This window comes from Neophocaena asiaeorientalis, unplaced genomic scaffold (assembly GCF_003031525.2).
Source record: "Neophocaena asiaeorientalis asiaeorientalis breed wild unplaced genomic scaffold, Neophocaena_asiaeorientalis_V1.1 scaffold630, whole genome shotgun sequence".
Lineage (NCBI taxonomy): Eukaryota > Metazoa > Chordata > Mammalia > Artiodactyla > Phocoenidae > Neophocaena > Neophocaena asiaeorientalis.
Window position 1 is genome coordinate 395,732 of NW_020171813.1, and position 20,934 is coordinate 416,665.

At 41.1% G+C, this 20,934-nt stretch overlaps 1 protein-coding gene across 1 annotated transcript in view; it reads right to left on the minus strand.

The window, feature by feature from the left end:
* Positions 1-20,934, minus strand: part of CPNE4 (copine 4) — a 407,444-nt gene that overhangs the window by 190,655 nt on the left and 195,855 nt on the right. Inside the window, exon 2 of the mRNA XM_024734696.1 lies at positions 2,354-2,533. Within this exon, the coding sequence (XP_024590464.1) occupies positions 2,354-2,533 (180 nt within the window). The remainder of the gene's footprint in view (positions 1-2,353; positions 2,534-20,934) is intronic.

Below are 20,934 nucleotides of genomic sequence, written 5' to 3' on the forward strand. Positions count from 1 at the left end.
CCGTGGTGCTTCCTACACCTCCTTTGACTTCCTATCTCAGAGTCGGCTTCTTGCGAAGTCCAAATGAAGATACCATATGCCAAATTCCTTCCTGAATCCAGAGACTCTGTACACAGCGTTCCCATCTGCTCAGAATGTGTTTCCTCTCCCTGCTCATGCTGACGCTCCCTTCCAGTTACAGTGGAAATGTCACTTTCTCTGGAAGCCTTGTTTGAGCCCTTATCTACCTGAGGCCATCCTCTCATTGTTTGCTCTCCTCTTCTGTATTTCTCCTTAAGAATGGTTGTGATTTAATTAGTTTTGTTTAATTATTTTTTTACATCTTTATCCCCAACTAGATTGTGAGCTGCTTGAGGGCAAAGACAATGCTTCTGGCCTCCCACTCTATCGTTGGCTCCTGGCACACTGCCTGGCACAAAGTAGAGGGTCAAGGACTGGCTGGATATGGGAAGATGAACCTTATGAAAGATGTAAGTTTGAGAGTCATTCACAGAGAAAAAATTATGAAAGCTTTAGATAAAAGATATTTTATTTACATGACTCTTAATGGATCTACATTTATTTCTTGGGACAGACTATAACTTTTATACATAGAAGGGATGCCCATTGTCTAAGGGAGAATCTTAGAATGGTTCCTTTATATCTATAAAACTGCCATTTTAGTCACCTATTAATTTTATTTATACATTGCTGAATTCCATCTCAAATCCACTATTCTTTCGTTCATTCATTCATTCAATGCCTACTTATAGGACACTGTACCTGGCAAGACTCTAGAACTATCTGCTCTCGACTCTTTCCAAAAGCCATGAGAGAGACATACAATAACCATCGTATAATATGTGAGGAAGAACATCCCAGGTTTTCTGTCTGCCTCCCCTCAGCTCTACTTCCACAGTAGGCTTTTGGCTTTTACTGAAGGAGCAAGGAACAGTCTTATGAAATCAATCACTATATTTGCCGGAAAAGGGTACCTGAGGGCTTGTCTATTTTGTCAGTGCTCACATGGGAGGAATTTCCTTTAGTGACAAGTGGCATGAGGCAGGGTGAAAATAGCAAACAAACATGCATGCTTGCCATCTCTCTGCCAGGCAGACTCTTTCTTACTAATCCCTAAACAAGACCCTTACCTCTGCATGGGATTAATTCAGGTTTTGTGAGGTTTATATAATTTGGAATCCTTCTTCATGAAAAAAGTACAAAACTACAAATAAAAACGTGACACGGAGCTTTGGAAGGGTCCACGCAAGTGAGGGGCTCTGAATTTTAAGCTGCACTCGTTTCCTAGTAAATTAGCATCTGACCATGATTAAGACTGGCTGGTCCTCCCGCCCCTTAGCCCTGCATGGTTACTCTGACCTCTATGCTTTTTGTTGTTTTCTTGCCTGAAAGACTTCCCTCCTCCTTCTCCTTCAATCCCCAGACCATATTTTTTCAAAGTTTGGCCCCACAATGCTTTCTCTGATTCTCCCCAGCAGAAAGCTCTCCCTTCCCTGCAGGCCCACAACCCTATGTACAGAGCCCAGGATATGTTGTCTCATGATGGCTTAGAGGGCATCATGAATGGCTCTATCTAAGGGGCATATACTGTGCCTTCTCCAATTAGTCTTGGGCACAGGGACTATTTCTTCATTTAGATTTCTCCTCAGCACCTACTCAAGTTCTGGGTACAGCAGTAAGGGAAGGGAAAAAGGAAAGGTGTAATAAAGGCAAGATGATGGGGTGTGGAGTGAGGCTCACCTGGTTGTAACTCTGCCCTCATTAGTGCAGGACCTCAGGCAAGTCGCTTACCTCTCTAAGTCTTCATTTCTCACTGACAAATGGATATAATAATGATGTTTATTTCCCATGATTGTTGTGAGGATTAAGTAAAGCATTTATTCATTCACCAAATACCTATTTAGCCCTCTCTTGGGCTATTTTTGGCACCAGAGGCTTGGAATACACACGACTCGGGGATACTCCCTGTGTGGCTGTTCCCATAGTTGAGTTGGGAGATGGAAGGTTATGATGTATCAGGATAAGGCTATAGCAGACACTCAACCGGAGCAAAGCAGGTGTTCCATAAATAGTTGTTAAATAAATGACTGACAGAATGAATGAATTCAGAAAGCAAAAATGATTAACTTTGCAAGATAAGTAACACAATATATTTGCAGCATCATCCAGATGTAAGTATAATGTTGAATATAATGGACATGGCAGTGCATGGAACATCACGAAATGCTGCATGTTTAAAGAAAATAAAATCAACAGCAGAAAGAAAGCAAGGGTTGAATGAGAGGAGAGAGGACAAAAGGAGGGAGAAAGGCCCTCAGAAGGCAAAAAGGGAGGAAGGACACCATGGACTCACCTGGCCAAGTGTGCACTCCATGCCACCCAAGAAGTCAGCCTCCTTCAGCTCATCGTGGTTGCTGCTGATGTCATGGACCTCAAACCGCAGGCGCTGCACCTCCTCAAAATAAAAGTCCACGGTAAACAGTTTTGAATACACTGGGTTGATGCAGGTGCGAATCACCTCTGTTCTGTCAACCTGCAGAAGAGAGAAAGAGAAAACCCATCAGGTATCAGGGCTTCATATCATTATCCTTCATGAGGATTCATCTTACAGTGCTCTGTCTCCTTCCAAACTGTCAATGCCCTCCACCAAGTCAACAGGATGAGCAGTTTGGATGTCTTCAAGGATGCATCTTCAGAGAATAAGCCATGTTTCAAGGAGGAAAATCATAGAATAATCTGAGCTTTGTATTTAAGGGTTTAGAGCACCTTGTATTGTTAAGTAACAGGGCAACAAGATGGATTGATTATTAGGGGCTGCCTGGAGCCTCAGGATGAGAAAGAGTCTGAGGGCACGTTTGGGTTCAGGAGAAAAGAAATCTGTATTCTATTCCTGAAGTCTGAGGGGCACAGTCCGGGCAAATGACCATGTAGAAGCCCCATTTTAGCCAACACTACTCTAGTATGAGTGTCATAGTTCATGAATCCCAGCATATTGAAGGGGAAAGGCATGAGAAGGGATATGAAGATAACTGCCTGTGGTCTCAAGTGTGCCTTTTGTTGGGTTTACACATGTTGACTCAGTCATTTCAGTCCCCCGGGCCTCAGTTTCCTCATCAACCAGTGAGGGTTAGAGGATTAGAGGATGAAAAGTGCCTTTGTGCTCTAATGTTCCAGGAGCGAAGATTTCCCAGGCCTTCTGTGGTAATAACTCTCCATTTCTCTCTCACTTTCTGCCACACTCTGTGCCCCTGGAGGCTGACTTTTATGGACTGACTTTCCTGGGCTCCCTTGACCTCTGGGCTCTGGGTGGAGGCAGCCAGAGGGGAGACTTGGCAGGAGATCAGAAGGACATGGGCAGTGTCTCTGCCCCTCTACACACACAAGTCTGCTAGGCACTCCCATCCAAGAGGGAGCTGCCGCCAGGATCTGGTGACACAGTCCTGACCCTCAGACAGAGGGGTGGTAATGGCTTTCTGCTGCTGCCTCGCCATCCTTTGTCAGCTCCCTTACGCCTGCCCAGGCACATGCAAAGAGTCCCTGTGTGAAGAGTTTAGCTCTTTGAGTGAAACTCTGGGCATGCCATCTGCTTTCTGCTCGTACCCCCACCACTAAAGTTCTTCTCTTCCACGTCTGTCCCAAGTAAGAATACTCAACACCATTTATATTCTGTGAAGCCTTAGAGGACCAAGTTACAGATAACCCAAGATCCTACAGTATCTCTCAATGGGAGATATCCATCACTCATATTTTATAGGTCAATTGCAGCCTACATGAACTGTCAGCTTTTAAATAGATACATCATTTTGTGAATGAAAAATATTGTCCGCCATATCAGTAAACAAAGGATGCTGCAGCCACCAAGCCATCACATTATAGCCACCCTGATGGTGAGCTCTGAGGGAACTCAGGATGGAGACAAATGGGCTGCCGGCTGTCAAGCCCTCAGCCACTGCAGCCACCCCGACGGGGCACCGTGAGGGGACTCAGGATGGAGAGAAGCAGGATACAGGCCCCAGGTAGCTGAGGTGCATATCAAAGGAATGATTTCAGTGAGCCCAGACTCTTGCATCTTCCCATAAATAGAAAAGCACTAAATTTCATTAACTTGAGATATATGGTTTTCTTTAATTAAGAATAATCTTTTGATGTTCCCACTACCTGGTCTTTGTTGCAAAAACTCCTATATATCCTGGCTCCCCACCTTGCTTCTTGGGAGCAGTCTCTCAGGGTTATTTGAGATTCTGTCTCCCAGGCTTGAAGTGCTCAGAATGTCCTCTGAATAAAACATAATTCTCAACTTTTAGGCTGTGCAATTTTTTTCAGTCGACAGTTTATTGGATACTTCCCAAGAGTCATTCATTAGCACAAACTGTGAAAAACATCACCCCACTTTCATTAGAGTACAAGGAAAATTTCTCAGTAAAATGAGGGAAACCATTTTTGACCATATCATGTGTGTACATGTTATCCAGCAAAGAAAATTGGATACACTCTTGAGTTCAGGGCTTGGTCCATGTCCCTGTCCCTTCCTATGCAGGGCCCTGTGTGAGAGAGGGTTACCCTGTAAGGAACACCATCTGCTATTCCTGGCGGGATGAATGATCCAGGTTGTGAGGAGGAGAATATGGCCCTTTTATGTCCCTGTGCAAGAGACAGAAAAACTAAACCCCAACCCACTGCTGATTAGCAGTTGACAACAAGCTACTGTACAGACCAATGGTTATTTGACTCTTCCAGTGAAGACTCAGTTTCTATTTGAGCTGAGTTTTATATCCTTTAAAATGTTCATTCTGGTGGGGAAGGATTGCATATGTTATTGGTTAACTGTGTGGGTATAAGGATTTACTGTATTGGCATAGTTTTTTTCAGTTTATTAAGAGATTATGCTTTTGAGTAATAGTAAAAATCAGAGGTCACAAACTGGTAGTCTGCAGTTCATACTGACCTAGAGGTGTTTTATTCATCCTACTTAAATGTAGTTTTCTCTTAATTTGCCAACAGAAAAGAGACGCTATTTCTATCGCCCTCCCTTTGGAAAAAAATCAGATTATCTGGCAACCTGGGGCTACATTCATACATGGCAACCATTGGGGGCTGCCCCATTCAGATGGGCATTCATTCTCCATTCTCCAAGCTCTTCACCCTCAATGAATTCCCCCGCCTGACTTCTAGAGGCATTTTTGCAACACTTGGTCCAAATTCATAGCATCATAAGCCATATGATAAGAGATTTAATTATATTCATGTGGTGCCTTTTAGTAGAAGATTTTGAAATAATCCCCAAGAAGTAACTTATAGGTGGATTCTCAAGAAACAGAAACGGTTCTTTCCTCAGGTCTAGAGGAGCAGAGTCCTAGCCAGGTTTAGATGATAAAAGACAGAAGATGGAAACTCTAGTCTTTGTTTCTCTGCTTTAACCACCCCAAAGGGCGCAAATGGCTGATGTGCATCAATCCTGCTGATTTTCTTCTCACTTCTTGATTTTCAAATGCTCATCCCACATAGACATCACACCACACCTCAGGTGGACCATCCAAGGCAACACTGAATGACTTTGTTTTGTGAGGGAGAGGATTGGCTTGGAAAGAAGTTAAGTAACAAACATTTGCATTACCAAGATAGATAATTCCAAGGATAATCTCAGGGCCATTGAGACCCTTGAGTATGGATGCTCAGGACTAGGAGGAGAATGGTGATGGGGAAATGCTCGTAACACTCGCAGATGTTTCAAAACGTTCTGCATTCCCAGTCTGTATGGGAGATGCATTCTTTTCTGGAGACTGAAGACAGGTTTAACCTGAGCAATAGAGCCTAGAACGGCTGGTGTTTCTCATTGAAAGGTGTCAAGGTCAAGGCAGTTGTTTCCAAAGGACCAGCCATTGACTGGTGCTGCTGGTTGCATCAGAATCATGGGGCAACAGTAATATTCCACTGTATATATGTACCACATCTTCTTTATCCATTCATCTGTTGATGGACATTTAGGTTGCTTCCATGACTTGGCTACTGTAAATAGTGCTGCTATGAAGATTGGGGTGCATGTGTTTTTTAAATTATGGTTTTCTCTGGGTATATGTCCAGTAGTGGGATTGCTGGCTCACAGCCATAAAAAGGAATGAAATTGGGTCATTTGTAGAGACGTGGATGGACCTAGAGAGTTTCATACAGAGTGAAGTAAGTCAGAAAGAGAAAAGCAAATATCGTATAATAACACATATATGTGGAATCTAGAAAATGGTATAAGTGATCTTATTTGCAAAGCAGAAATAGAGACACAGATGTAGACAGCAAGTGTATGGATACCAAGGCGGAAAGGGGTGGGGTGTGAAGAACTGGGAGACTAGGATTGACACATGTACATTATTTCTTTCTTTATTTATTTGTGTAGCCATTCAAAAAATTTTTTTCTTTTGCATTTTTTAAAAACATCTTTATTGGAGTATAATTGCTTTACAATGGTGTGTTAGTTGCTGCTTTATAGCCAAGTGAATCAGTTATACATATGTTCCCATATCTCGTCCCTCTATCCTGCCCCTAGGTTCTTCAGAACCTTTTTTTTTTTGAAAATTCTCTCTCTATATATATATGTGTTAGCATACGGCATTTGTCTTTCTCTTTCTGACTGACTTCACTCTGTATGACAGACTGTAGGTCCACCAACCTCACTACAAATAACTCAATTTCATTTCTTTTTATGGCTCAGTAATATTCCATTGACACATACACATTATTGATACTATGTATAAAATAGACCACTGATGGGAACATACTGCATAGCACAGGGAACTCTATTTAATGCATTGTGGTAACCTAAATGGGAGGGAAGTCTAAAAGGGAAGGGATTATCTGTATGTGTATGGCTGATTCACTTTGTTGTGCAGTGGAGGCTAACACAACATTGTAAAGCAACCATACTCCAATAAAAATTAATAATAATAAAAAGAATCAGTGGGGCAGCTTTCCTTAACACTGAGATTCCTGATCCCTATACTCCAGGTTCTGATTCAATAGGAGTAAGGGAATCCCCAAAATCTGTATTTTTAAAGGTGTTCTAGGCAATTCGAATATTGGAATATCAGAGTAAAGGAACTGAAGAGATGGAGGGTCTAGCTCTTGCTCTTGTGTGAGGTTTTTTTTTTTGTAAAGGTTTTTAAAAATCTTGCTTTCATTCTGTTACCCAGTCTGCAAAACTGTCAACACTTCTTTCCTCTGCAGTTGTAATGACTGATACGCCAGTGTTGCTTATGGTTTGAAGAACATACTCACACACATTTTTTAATTTGGTTCTTATAGCAATCATGTGATGCAGCTTTATACTATTTTATATATGAGTAAAATCAAGGTCAGATGTCAGTACAAAGTACTGGATGACAGAGTGGGCAGTGAGCTCAGGCTTTTTGACCTCAAAGTCTGGACTATTTTTCTTTCTTTTTTTTTTTTTTACATTCCCAGGAACACATTTTTATTTATTTATTTATTTATTTTAACATCTTTATTGGGGTATAATTTCTTTACAATGGTGTGTTAGTTTCTGCTTTATAACAAAGTGAATCAGTTATACATATACATATATTCCCATATCTCTTCCCTCTTGTGTCTCCCTCCCTCTCACCCTCACTATCCCACCCCTCCAGGCAGTCACAAAGCACCGAGCCGATATCCCTGTGCCATGCGGCTGCTTCCCACTAGCTATCTACCTTACGTTTGTTAGTGTATATATGTCCACGACTCTCTCTCATCCTGTCACAGCTCCCCCTTCCCCCTCCCCATATCCTCATGGACTATTTTTCTTAATTCATGTTTCTTCATGAGCATCCCTAGACAGAAAGAAAAAAAGGTAGCTGGGTTATAATATGATGATAGAATCAATCATTGAATATTGCTTTGGATGAGATGTTCTTTTAAAGAATTTCGTCTAAAACATTTTTCAGTAGAACAGTAAAGTTTATAATAGTTAATGCTTATGGAAGGCCTGGTGTGTCACAGGCACTCACTTTTAAAAATGCATTAGTGAAGTATAATTTACATAAAATAAGCCACATCTATTTAAAGTGCACCATTCAGTAAGTTTTGGTATGTGTATAGACTTGTGAAACCAACCCCACAATCAAGTAAAGGCACCCATTACCCCCTACGGTTTCTTTATGCCCCCTTGTAATTCTTCCTCTCACCCCTTCCTGCCCTTGTTCCCAAGCAACTACCAGCCTGTTCTCTGTCACCATAATCAGTTTGTATCCTCTATAATTACATACAATTAATTGTACACACTATGTAGTCTTTTTGTCTTTATTCTTTCATTCAGTGTAATTATTTTGAGATTTATTCATTGTTTGTGCATTAACAGTTCAACTTTTTTACTTCTGAGTAATATTTCATTGATGGACTGTTTCCAGTTTGGCTGTTACACATAAATCTTCCATGAATATTCATGTACAAGCATTTGTATGGACATATATTTCTTCTCTCCAGGAGTGAAATAGGTATATGTTTAACTTTTAAAATTCTAATAGGTGTGTAGTGGTATCTCATTGTGGTTTTAATTTGTTTTTTCCTAATAACTAATGATGTGGAGCATCTTTTCACACGCTTATTTGCCATCTGTCTTCTTTGGTGAAATGTATGGTCAAATCTTCTGACAGGCACTCTCTTTTCATCCTTATGACAACACTGTGAGGTAGGTACTATTATTATTCCCTTTACTGGGAGGTAGAGAGACCCTATAACTTTCCCAATATCATACAGCTTGCAAGAAGTAGGATTTTTCATCTTTATGCTATATAGTCATGCAAATTTGAAGCTTCTTCACCTAAATCCTCTTGCTCAAAGTAATGTACAAACCAGACAACAGGCATAAGATATGGAACTGTTGGGGAAAGTCAGTGAATGAGGCTGTAGTTGTGTCTCTGGAGATCTGGTTTGTCCACTGGGCATACTGGAGATACAATGGGGGCCTTGAACACTGCCCACGGAGATTGAACTGTGTAGGGGACAAGGTCACCAAAAAGAGTTCAAGACTATGCACAGAATGGCCATCTGTTCCCAGAGGGTCCCAAGGGCTGGGACTGACATAGGCAAAGGAGGTGAGGTGATTGGGAGGTGAGTGCTAAACAATGTGATGGAGAAGTGGGGAGAAGGTAAAGTCAGGAGCCAAAACTGATGTCAGTCACTGAATGGTCTAAGGTTTCCTAGAGAAGTACAGGCCCCTATCCCAAGGATAACAGGGCTGGAGAAGAGTGACATCATGTGTCAGAAAGAGACGTGAAGGCCCCCAGGGCAGGCGTATAATTAGATATTATTTCAAACTGATATTCTTTAAATATTTGCTCAATATTTATTTAGTGAGGGTGAGGAGAAACTAATTTTCTCTAAATAAATAATGGATAATGTTATGATCAAAAATAAAGGATTGATTACAGACAATTTTTCAAACCATGTAACTTCCAAAGGGACATATTAAACCACATAAAATTTACATAATAAGTCACTGAGTCACCAGAATTAGCATTATTCAATTTCAGCTGCTTGTGGCTGCTGATTTCAAGTGCCTGGCCATGGGGTTGGCAGGTTTGCCCTACAGCTGCAACAAACAAGTCGCTGGCCTTAAAATCACTCAACAGGGGGAGAGAGGTTGGTGCTAGTGAAATATGGCTTTTATTTTCATTGTAAGTGGATTCTCTACTTGAATAGGACTAACACTGTAACATTTTGCTGGTTATGCAAAACGAAGTCACCTGTGGGAACCTGAGATTCCTGATGCCATTTTTGTGCTATGTCTTCATGCTTGCATCATTTCTGGCTGCCTGACTGGTGTGCCTCACAGTCGGTTCCTGCTCACCAGGTCCTAAGAGTGAAAATATACCTGAGTATTCAGCAACCTTTGCTTCTCCTTCTCTTATTATAACATCCTGGGCTGATCTCTCACCTGGACACATGTGATCCTCAATGGGGGCAATACTCACTTTCCCAGGGAACATGTGGAAATGTATAGGGGCGTCTGGGGTTGTCACAACGATGGGGTGACATCCCTAGATGCTAAATACCCTACAATGTGGAGGTTAGTCCTAATCAACACAGAACTGAACACTCTTCAAAGCTAGTGGTATCTATTTGTCTAATCCACATTCAATCCCAGCTAAACAAATAGAGAAACTTCTCCAAGGGTCTTTGGGTCTTAGACCATGCTAGTGGACTTACTAGCCAAGATATGAATAAAGAGTGGGATCCTTAAGAGAGAAGCTCCAGAAGACATCCCTACTTGAAGCAATCATAATAGTTGTATTATGAATAACACACTTCACAGAAGTCACCTCCTTAGGAATTTTTACCCTTGCCTAGTAAATTATTTAAATTTCTCCTGGAAAGGGGTGAGAGGAAAAATGATGTACCTTTATCATTCACCTTCTTATGTTCCTGTAGAAGGTATTTTACACGTTATTCTCAGTCCTTATCTTCATTAACTTTAAAACAAACTTTCTTTCACAATGTAACATTTTAAAAATTGGGATGCATGTTATAATCAATGACATGCCATTGTTTAACTGAAAGTATATTTTTGTTAACTGGTGATACATAAAATAGTACTTCAGTTTACCAATGACTTATCATTTTGCCAATAAGTCTATTAAATATATCATCCTTATTTTGTAAATGATAAAATAATACTGCATCAGAAAAGCAGTGGCAAAAGAAAGGATCAAACTCAGTCTCTCCAATTTCAAAATATATACTCTTTCTACTTTATGATTTATTATGGGTTGAATTATGTCCCTCAAAGTTCATATGTTGAGTATATAAGAATGTGATATTATTTGGAGATACAGCTGTTACAGAAGTTAGAAGTAAGGATGAAGTCATACTAGAGTGAGGTGGATCCCTGATCTGATATGACCAGTGTCCTATGAATAGGGGATATTGGACACAGAGATGCACATAGGGAGTTGCCATTTGGACATGAAGGAAGAGATTGGAGTGATGCACTTACAAACCATGAGACACCAAAGATGACCAGAAAACCACCAGAAGCCAGAAGAGAGTTGTGGAACAGATTCTCCCTAGTGTCCTCAGAAGGAGCAAAACCTGGCAACACCTTGATCTTGGACTTCTAGCCTCCAGAACTGTGAGACAATAAATTTCTGTCATCTAAGCCACCAGTCTGTGGTAGTTTCTTACGGCAGTCCTAGTAAACTACACATTATTCTACCTCTCTCAAGAAGCATCCAGTTTCACCTCTGAAGAGGCACTCCTCACCCACCCCATGGCAAAATCTTCAAATGCTCTATAGATTAAATTGAACAAGTGATCCAGGGTTACAAAAGTCAATCCATTGACCACCCCCCAACACCCCTGCCTTATCTTTCTGCTATGCACTTCACTTGGCTGTCAAGGAAGAGGGCCTCTTGTGCGAGCTGGGTTCTGTTTATGGAGCCCTGGGGATTAACCTACTGGAGGACCTGGAGTGAGACAGTCCTTTAACCACTGGACTCAGCCCTGGCTTGTGCTATTCAGAGTAAACAGCAGAGCCACATCACCTCACCTAAGAGTGGGGCTCAGAAGTGAATGAAATGAGCATCACCTAGAGGTACCTTCAGAGTTCTCAAGGGCCACAGGGATGGGTCCTGGGTCTTCTTCTTCCTTTGTTGTCCTCCTCAGCCCCTGTTGGCAGGGGTCTCAAGTATGCACCTCTGCATCCTCCTTAGGTGTTCCTCTTCCCCAACATGAGTGTCTATGTGTGGTTTAATTCCCATGGTCCAAAATTCCTATGCTGAAACCTAAGCCCCAGTGTGATGGTATTAGGAGATGGGGCTTTGGGAAGGTGATTAAGTCATGAGGGTGGAGTGCTTACAAATGGGATTAGTGCCCTTATAAAAGAGACCCCAGAGAACCCTCTTGCCCCTTCTGCCATGTGAGGACACAGCAAGAAGATGGCTAAGTGTTTATTAACCAGAAAGCAGGCTGTCACCAGACACTGAATCTGCCAATGCCTTGATCTTGGACTTCCAGCCTCCAGAACTGTGAGGAATACATTTCTTCTGTTTATAAACCACCCAGTCTATAGTATTTTGTTATAGCAGCCTTAACAGACTAAGATTTTTAAACTACGTGGTTTAGAAATCTTAACGAATGCACAGTTCAGTTTGAGGACCAGTAATATTATATTACCAGCTGCTATGGCTCAGCCCCAAGGTGCATGGCGACCAGAAGAACCATGTGATCTACTCTGAGCACCCCCACCTCCTGGTCAGACTGTGTGTTGGAAAGCTTCTTCTTCCTTGGGAGCTGCCATTTTGACTGCTGCTCATCTTGTTACAGGATAGGAAGACTAAAGGAAATAACGAAGTTGTGAGCTGATTTACTAGATGGATTATCCAACTGAGCACTCCATTAACTGCCACATTCTCAAAATGTGAAACGAGAGTTAGTGAATGTGGTGATTAGTCTCCTTTGCATCTGCAGATCTTTCTGTTCTGCTCTGTTCCCCAGGAGACTGGCTGCATGAATTGCTTTATTAGGGTTTCTTTGCCAACTTGCCTCTTCAGCCAATAGGAGGCATCGGTAGGAGATCAGAAAGTGGGAAGAAAGAGAGCTCAGTGTGTTTTGCTTGCCCCCTTCCTCTGCCCCATGCTGCAGTTTTAGGCAGTGACTATGTCCCTTCACCCCCACAGTCCTCTTCTAGTAACCCTTCCTGCAAGCCTCCAGCTCTCACTGGATTCCAGTAACACTGCCATTTCCACACCTGCCCATAAAGTCCAGTGGTACCTTCCCACTGTTGCTACTCCCAGAGCATCTCATCATCCCTTGCTGATCCCTTGAATTTTGCCCACACAACTCTACCTGTGTCATTAACGTTTCTTCTGGAAGAGACTTCAGAATCCCAAGGGCAGGCAAAATTGTGTCCAGTCTGGTGGCTCATGATGAATGAATTATATGGTCTTTTAAGAGACTGAAAACTGGTTACCATATTCATGTGGTAACTTCCTCTTAGCCTCAACATCTATTCATCAACTGTGTTCAGTAATAGATCATAAGGAACATTTACTGAACACTTAAAATGCCCCAGGCATTGTTCTAACCACTTCACATGTACTGTCCCACTCAATCATCCCAATAAACCATCCCATTATCACTATTTTATACATGAGAAAACATAGGGTCAAAGGGGTTAATGTGCCCAAGGTCACTCAGCTGTAGTGATAGGGCCACTTGGGATTCCCATTAAAGCTCTTTCCTGGTACATAACCATCTCCCTTGAAGAGGACACATCTCTTCAGGTACCTTCTGCATATAATGGTTTCAAGCAGAGCCCTTCTCAACACTCAAGACTCCAAATGTTCTTTGACAGGAAAAGAATCTTTAATGTCTTCAGCTGTGTGACACACCCTGAAAAGGCTTTTTGATGTGACTGTGAGGGTCCAGCATGCCTCTTTCTGTCTTCACACCTTCTTTCCCCCCGTCTTTATATTTTTCTCTTCAAGTTTCTTCCAGTTAGCTTGGTTCCTTTTGGAATAGATAGGAGAAATATGGATGCTCTAAGCAGAGAGAACATAAGAAGAGTCTAAAACATAAATTGTGTTGTCAATCCTAAATCAACTTCCTTCTACCAGACTCCAGCTGTAAGCTGGCACATGAACATCAAATGATCAGAAACTGCCTGAAAAAACTCATGCCTATCTGCTGAAGGAAGTCAGAGCCTGCCAACATGGGGGTGGGAAGGGACTGCATGACAGGTCACTCCGAGTTGTAGCTCCTGTCAGATCCTTCTCATGAGGGAGCTTGGAGGCTAATCCCACACAACTGTAAAGCAGTTTGCACTTCACTCAGATGCTGGTTATTAACAGGATGGTCCCACCACCTCATCTCTCTGTCACAGCTGTAGAGTGGTCGGGAAAGGTCGTCCAAGACTTGAGAGTCTTGACAATTTCACTCCCTCTCGTGAAAGCACTGGAATCACAACTAACTGCTGAATAATCATTGACAGGAAGACACTGGAACTCACCAAAAAAGATGCCACACATTCAAAGACAAAGGAGAAGCAGCAATGAGACAGTAGGATGGGCACAAACACAATAAAATCAAATCCCATAAAGGCTGGGTGAGTGACTCACAAACTGGAGAACACTTATACCACAGAAGACCACCCACTGGAGTGAAGGTTCTGAGCCCCACGTCAGTCTTCCCAACCAGGGGGTCTGGCAACAGGAGGATGAATTCCTAAAGAATCAGACTTTGCAGGCTATCAGGATTTGATTGCAGGAATTTGACAGGACTGGGGGAAACAGAGACTGCACTCTTGGAAGGCACACACAAAGCAGTGTGTGCATAGGACTCAGGGAGAAGTAGCAGTAACCCCATAGGAGACTGAACCAGACCTACCAGCTAGTGTTGGAGGGTGTCCTGCAAAGGCAGGGGTGGCTGTGGCTCATGGCAGGGGCAAGGACACTGGCAGCAGAAGTTCTGGGAAGTACTCCTTGGCATGAGCCCTCCGGAAGTCCACCATTAGCCCCACCAAAGAGCCTGTAACCTCCAGTGTTGGGTTGCCTCAGGCCAAACAACCAACAGGGAGGGAACACAGTCCCACCCATCAGCAGACAAGCAGATTAAAGTTTAATTGGGCTCTGCCCACCAGAGGAACACCCAGCTCTACCCACCACCAGTCCCTCCCATCAGGAAGCTTGCACAAGCCTCTTAGATAGCCTCATCCACCAGAGGACAGAAAACAGAAGCAAGAAGAACTCCAATCCTGCAGCCTGTGGAACAAAAACCACATTCACAGAAAGATAGACAAAATGAAAAGGCAGAGGATTATGTACCAGATGAAGGAACAGGATAAAACCCCAGAAAAGCAATTGAATGAAGTGGAGATAGGCAATCATTCAGAAAAATAATTTGGAATAATGATAGTGAAGATGATCCAGAACCATGGAAAAAGAATGGAGGCAAAGATCAAGAAGATGCAATAAATGTTTAATAAAGACATAGAAGAATTAAAGAACAAACACCTAGACGACTTAAAGAACAAACAAACAGAGATGAATACAATAATGGAAATGAAAAATACACTAGAAGGAATTAATACCAGAAAACTGAGGCGAAGAATGGATAAGTGACCTGGAAGACAGAATGGTGGAATTCACTGCCGCAGAACAGAATAAAGAGAAAAGAATGAAAAGAAATGAAGACAGCCTAAGAGGCCTCTGGGACAACATTAAACACACCAACATTCGCATTATAGGGCTTCCAGAGGAGAAGAGAGAGAGAAAGGACCCAAGAAAATATTTGAAGAGATTATAGTTGAAAACTTCCCTAATATGGGAAAGGAAATAGCCACCCAAGTCTAGGAAGCACAGAGAGTTCCAGACAGGATAAACCCAAGGAGAAACATGCCAAGACATGGAATAATCAAATTGAAAAAAATTAAAGACAAAGAAAATTTATTAAAAGCAACAAGGGTATAATGACAAATAACATACAAGGGAATTCCCATAAGGTTAACAGCTGATTTCTCAGCAGAAACTCTACAAGCTGGAAGGGAGTGGCACAATATATCTAAAGTGATGAAAGGGAAGAACCTACAACCAAGATTACTCTACCCAGCAAGGATCTCATTCAGGCTCGATTGAGAAGTCAAAAGCTTTACAGACAAGCAAAAGCTAAGAGAATTCAGCACCGTCAAAGCAGCTCTACAACAAATGCTAAAGGCACTTCACTAAGTGGGAAATACAAGATGACCTATAAAAACAAACCCAAAACAATTAAGAAAATTGTAGGGCTTCCCTGGTGGTGCAGCGGTTGAGAGTCTGCCTGCCAATGCAGGGGACACGGGTTCATGCCCCGGTCCAGGAAGATCCCACAGGCCATGGAGCATCTGGGCCCATGAGCCATGGCCACTGAGCCTGCGCATCCTGAGCCTGTGCTCTGCAACAGGAAAGGCTACAACAGTGAGAGGCCCGTGTACCACAAAAAAAAAAAAAAAAAAAAAAATAGTAATAGGAACGTACATATCAATAATTACCTTAAACGTGAATGGATTAAATGCTCCAACCAAAAGACACAGGCTTGCTGAATGGATACAGAAACAAGAACCATATATATGCTGTCTATAAGAGACCCACTTCACACCTATGGACACATACAGACTGAGAGTGATGGGATGGAAAAAGATATTTCATGCAAATGGAAATCAAAGCTGGAGCAGCAATACACATATAAGATAAAATAGACTTTAAAATAAAGAATGTTACAAGAGAAAAGACATTACATAATGATCAAGGGATCAATCCAAGAAGAAGATATAACAATTATAAATATATATGCACCCAACATAGGAGCACCTCAATACATAAGGCAAATTCTAACAGCTATAAAGAGGAAGATGACAGTAACACAATAATAGTGGGGGACTTTAACACCTAACTTATACCAATGGACAGATCATCCAGACAGAAAATTAATAAGGAAACACAAGCTTTAAATGACACAATAGACCAGATATATTTAATTGATATTTATATTCCATCCAAAAACAGCAGATTATACTTTCTTCTAAGTGTACATGGAACATTCTCCAGGGTAGATCATATCTTGGGTCACAAATCAAGCCATGGTAAATTTAAGAAAATTGAAATCATATCAAGCATCTTATCTGACCACAATGCTATGAGATTAGAAATCAATTAAAGGGCAAAAAACATATGGAGGCTAAACAATACATTACTAAATAACCAAGAGATCACTGAAGAAACCAAAGAGGAAATCAAAAAATACACAGAGAAAATTGACAACAAAAACACCACAATCCAAAAGCTATGGGATTCAGCAAAAGCAGTTCTAAGAGGAAAGTTTATAGCAATACAATCGTACCTCAAGAAACAAGAAAAAGCTCAATCTCAAATAAAAAATTTAACCTTACACCTAAAAGAAATAGAGAAAGAAGAACAAACAAAACCCAAAGTTAGTAGAATGGAAGACATCATAAAGATCAGAGCAGAAATAAATGAAATAGAAACAAAGAAAATAATAGCAGAGATCAATAAAACTAAAAGCTGGTTATTTGAGAAGGTAAACAAAATTGATAAACCGTTAGCCAGACTCACCAAGAAAAAGAGGGAGAGGACTGAAATCAATAATTAGAAGTGAAAAAGGAGAAGTTACAATGGACACCGCAGAAATATAAAGAGACGACTACAAGCAACTCTATGCCAGTAAAATGGACAACCTGGAAGAAATGGACAAATTCTTAGAAAGGTATAACCTTCCAGGACTGAACTAGGAAGAAATAGAAATTGTGAATAGACCAATCACAAGTAATGAAATTGAAACTGTGATAAAAATCTTCCAACAAACAAAAGTCCAGGATCAGATGGCTTCACAGGTGAATTCTATCAAATATTTAGAGAAGAGCTGACGCTCATCCTTCTCAAACTCTTCCAAAATTTTTCAGAGGAAGGAACACTCCCAAAGTAATTCTACGAGGCCACCATCACCCTGATACCAAAACCAGACAAAGATACTACAAAAAAAAGAAAATTACAGACCAATATCACTGATGAATATAGATGCAAAAATCCACAACAAAATACTAGCAATCCGAATCCAACAATACATTGAAAGGATCATGCACAATGATCAAGTGGGATTTATTCCAGGGATGCAAGGATTCTTCAATATACACAAATCAATCAATGTGATACACCCTATTAACAAACTGAAGAATAAAAAACATATGACCAACTCAATAGATGCAGAAAAAGCTTTTGACAAAATTCAACACTCATTGATGATAAAAACTCTCCAGAAACTGGGCATAGAGGGAATCTACTTCAATATAATAAAGGCCATGTACGACAAACCCACAGCAAATATCATTCTCAATAATGAAAAACTGAAAACATTTCCTCTAAGATCAGGAACAAGACAAGGTTGCCCACTCTCACCACTATTATTCAACATAGTTTTGGAAGTCTTAGCCACAGCAATCAGAGAAGAAAAAGAAATAAAAGGAATCCAAATTGGAAAAGAAGAAGTAAAACTGTCACTGTTTGCAGATGACACAGATAATGCTAAAGATGCCACCAGAAAACTACTAGAACTAATTAATGAATTTGGTAAAGTTGCAGGATACAAAATTAATGCACAGAAATTTCTTGCATTCCCATACACTAACAACGAAAGATCAGAAAGAGAAATTAAGGAAACAATCCCATTCACCATTGAAACAAAAAGTATAAAACACCTAGGAATAAACCTACCTAAGGACGTAAAAGACCTGTACTCAGAAAACTATGACAATGATGAAAGAAATCAAAGATGACACAAACAGATGGAGAGATATAGCATGTTCTTGGATTGGAAGAATCAATATTGTAAAATGACTATTCTACCCAAAGCAATCTACAGATTCAATGTAATCCCTATCAAATTACCAATGGCATTTTTTACAGTACTAGAACAAAAAATTTCACAATTTGTATGGAAGCACAATAGACCCCAAACAGCAAAAGCAATCTTGAGGGGAAAAAAATGGAGATAGAGGAATCATACTCCCTGACTTCAGACTATACTACAAAGTTACAGTAATCAAGACAATATGGTACTGGTACAAAAACAGAAATATAGATCAATGGAGCGGGATAGAAAGCCCAGAGGTAAACCCAAGCACCTATTGTCAACTAATTTATGACAAAGGAGGCAAGGATATACAATGGAGAAAAGCCAGTCTCTTCAATAAGTGGTGCTGGGAAAACTGGACAGCTCCATGTAAAAGAATGAAATTAGAACACTCCCTAGCACCATACACAAAAATAAACTCAAAATGGATTAAAGACCTAAATGTAAGACCAGAGAGTATAAAAGTATTAGAGGAAAGCATAGGAAGAAAACTCTTTGACATAAATCATAGCAAGACCTTCTTTGACCCACCTCCTAGAGTAATGGGTATAAAAACAAAAATGAACAAACGGGACCTAATGAAACTTAAAAGCTTTTACACAACAAAGGAAACTATAAAGACGAAAAGACAACCCTCAGAATGGGAGAAAATATTTGCAAATGAATCAATGGACAAAGGATTAATCTCCACAATACATAAACAGCTCATGCAGCTCAATATTAAAATAAAAAACAATCAAAAAATAGGCAGAAGATCTAAATAGACATTCTCCAAAGAAGACATACAGGTGGCCATCAGGCACATGAAAAGTTGCTCAACATCACTAATAATTAGAGAAATGCAAATCAAAACTACAATGAGGTATCACCTCACACTGGTTAGAATGAGCATCATCAGAAAATCTACAAACAATAAATGCTGGAGAGAGTGTGGAGAAAAGGGAACCCTCTTGCACTGTTGGTGGGAATGTAAATTGATACAGCTACTATGGAGAACAGTATGGATATTACTTAGAAGGCTAAAAATACAACTACCATATGACCCAGCAATCCCACTACTGGGCATATACTGAGAGAAAAGCATAATTCAAAAAGACACATGTACCCCAATATCCGTTGCAACACTATTTACAATAGCTATGTCATGGAAGCAACTTAAATGCCCATCGACAGACGAATGGATAAAGATGTGGTACATATACACAATGGAATATTACTCAGCCATAAAAAGGAATGAAATTGGGTCATTTGTAGAGATGTGGATGGACCCAGAGACTGTCATACAGAGTGAAGTAAGCCAGAAGAGAAAAACAAGTATTGTACATTAACACATATATGTGGAATCTAGAAAAATGGTACAGACGAACTGGTTTGCAAGGCAGAAATAGAGACACAGATGTAGAGAACAAAAGTATGGACATCAAGGGGGGAAAGTGGTGGTTGGGGGTGGTGGGATGAGTTAGAGATTGGGATTGACATATATACATTAATATGTTTAAAAGAGATAACTAATAAGAACCTGCTGTATAGAAAAAAATAAGTAAAATAAAATTAAAAAAAAGACTGGAAAATCTTAGTTTTCTTATTAGTTGACGTTTGAAATAGTGAAAAGAAACTCATCTGCAGGATGCTCCATACACATCCCAAGTCCAACCCAGCACACCAGCCAGCTGAGTGTGAAGGTGGGCTCGCGAGGCTGCCTCACCCTCCTCACAACAGGTGCCCACGTGCATGGATGAAGCCATGGGGATGGTCCCGTAGCTTGGGGTCAACCTCCCAGCTTCCAGCTCCCCTTCCCCTGACTCCTTTAGAATAACCAACATCCAGTCTGCTTATAAGTCAATTCACAACTGCCCAGATTGTGAATTAGTCACATGATCCAAGTGGATCTTCTCCAAATGTCATTGGACAGGGAGGAGCACGGTAGCTTATGCCTGGGCTCTTCCCTGCAGTGCTCCCTCATTCAGTGGGGGTGCTCACCTCTCCTTGACACTTGGCTTTTCCCAGAAAGTAGATGTTGTTTGTGGTGATAAGCTCAGATCTTAGCGTTCATCCAGTCTGGGAATGGCGGCAGCCTCCATGCTGCCTCTCAGTTAAGAGTGGTTGGTGGGAACAGGGTATTGCAAAGGTGCCTGACGCCACCTCTGTATTTATGGAGAAAATGATCACTTAGCAATGTCTGCCCCAGGTGTAGGAGGGGCAGGATTGGCTCAGGTGTCACTTGTGTGTCTTTCTTCTTCTACTCTGGTGATTCAACTTGTAACAGAGGAAACTGAGACCCACAGGTATTAAGATAACATTCTCAAACTCCTGACGCTACAGACTGACAGTAGAGATGTGGATAAGCTAGGTTCTCTGCCTTCTGGCTTAGTGCACGGACTCCCCACACCAAACTGCTTATTCCACAATCTCCTACACAGCTACACAGATGCTTACAGGACCCAGGGCCCAGCATTTCAGCTTCAAAGTTCAAATCAAACATCCACATATTCAGCCTTTTTTTGGTGGTTTTGTTAATGAGAGCTAATCCCCCCAACACAGGAAACAAAA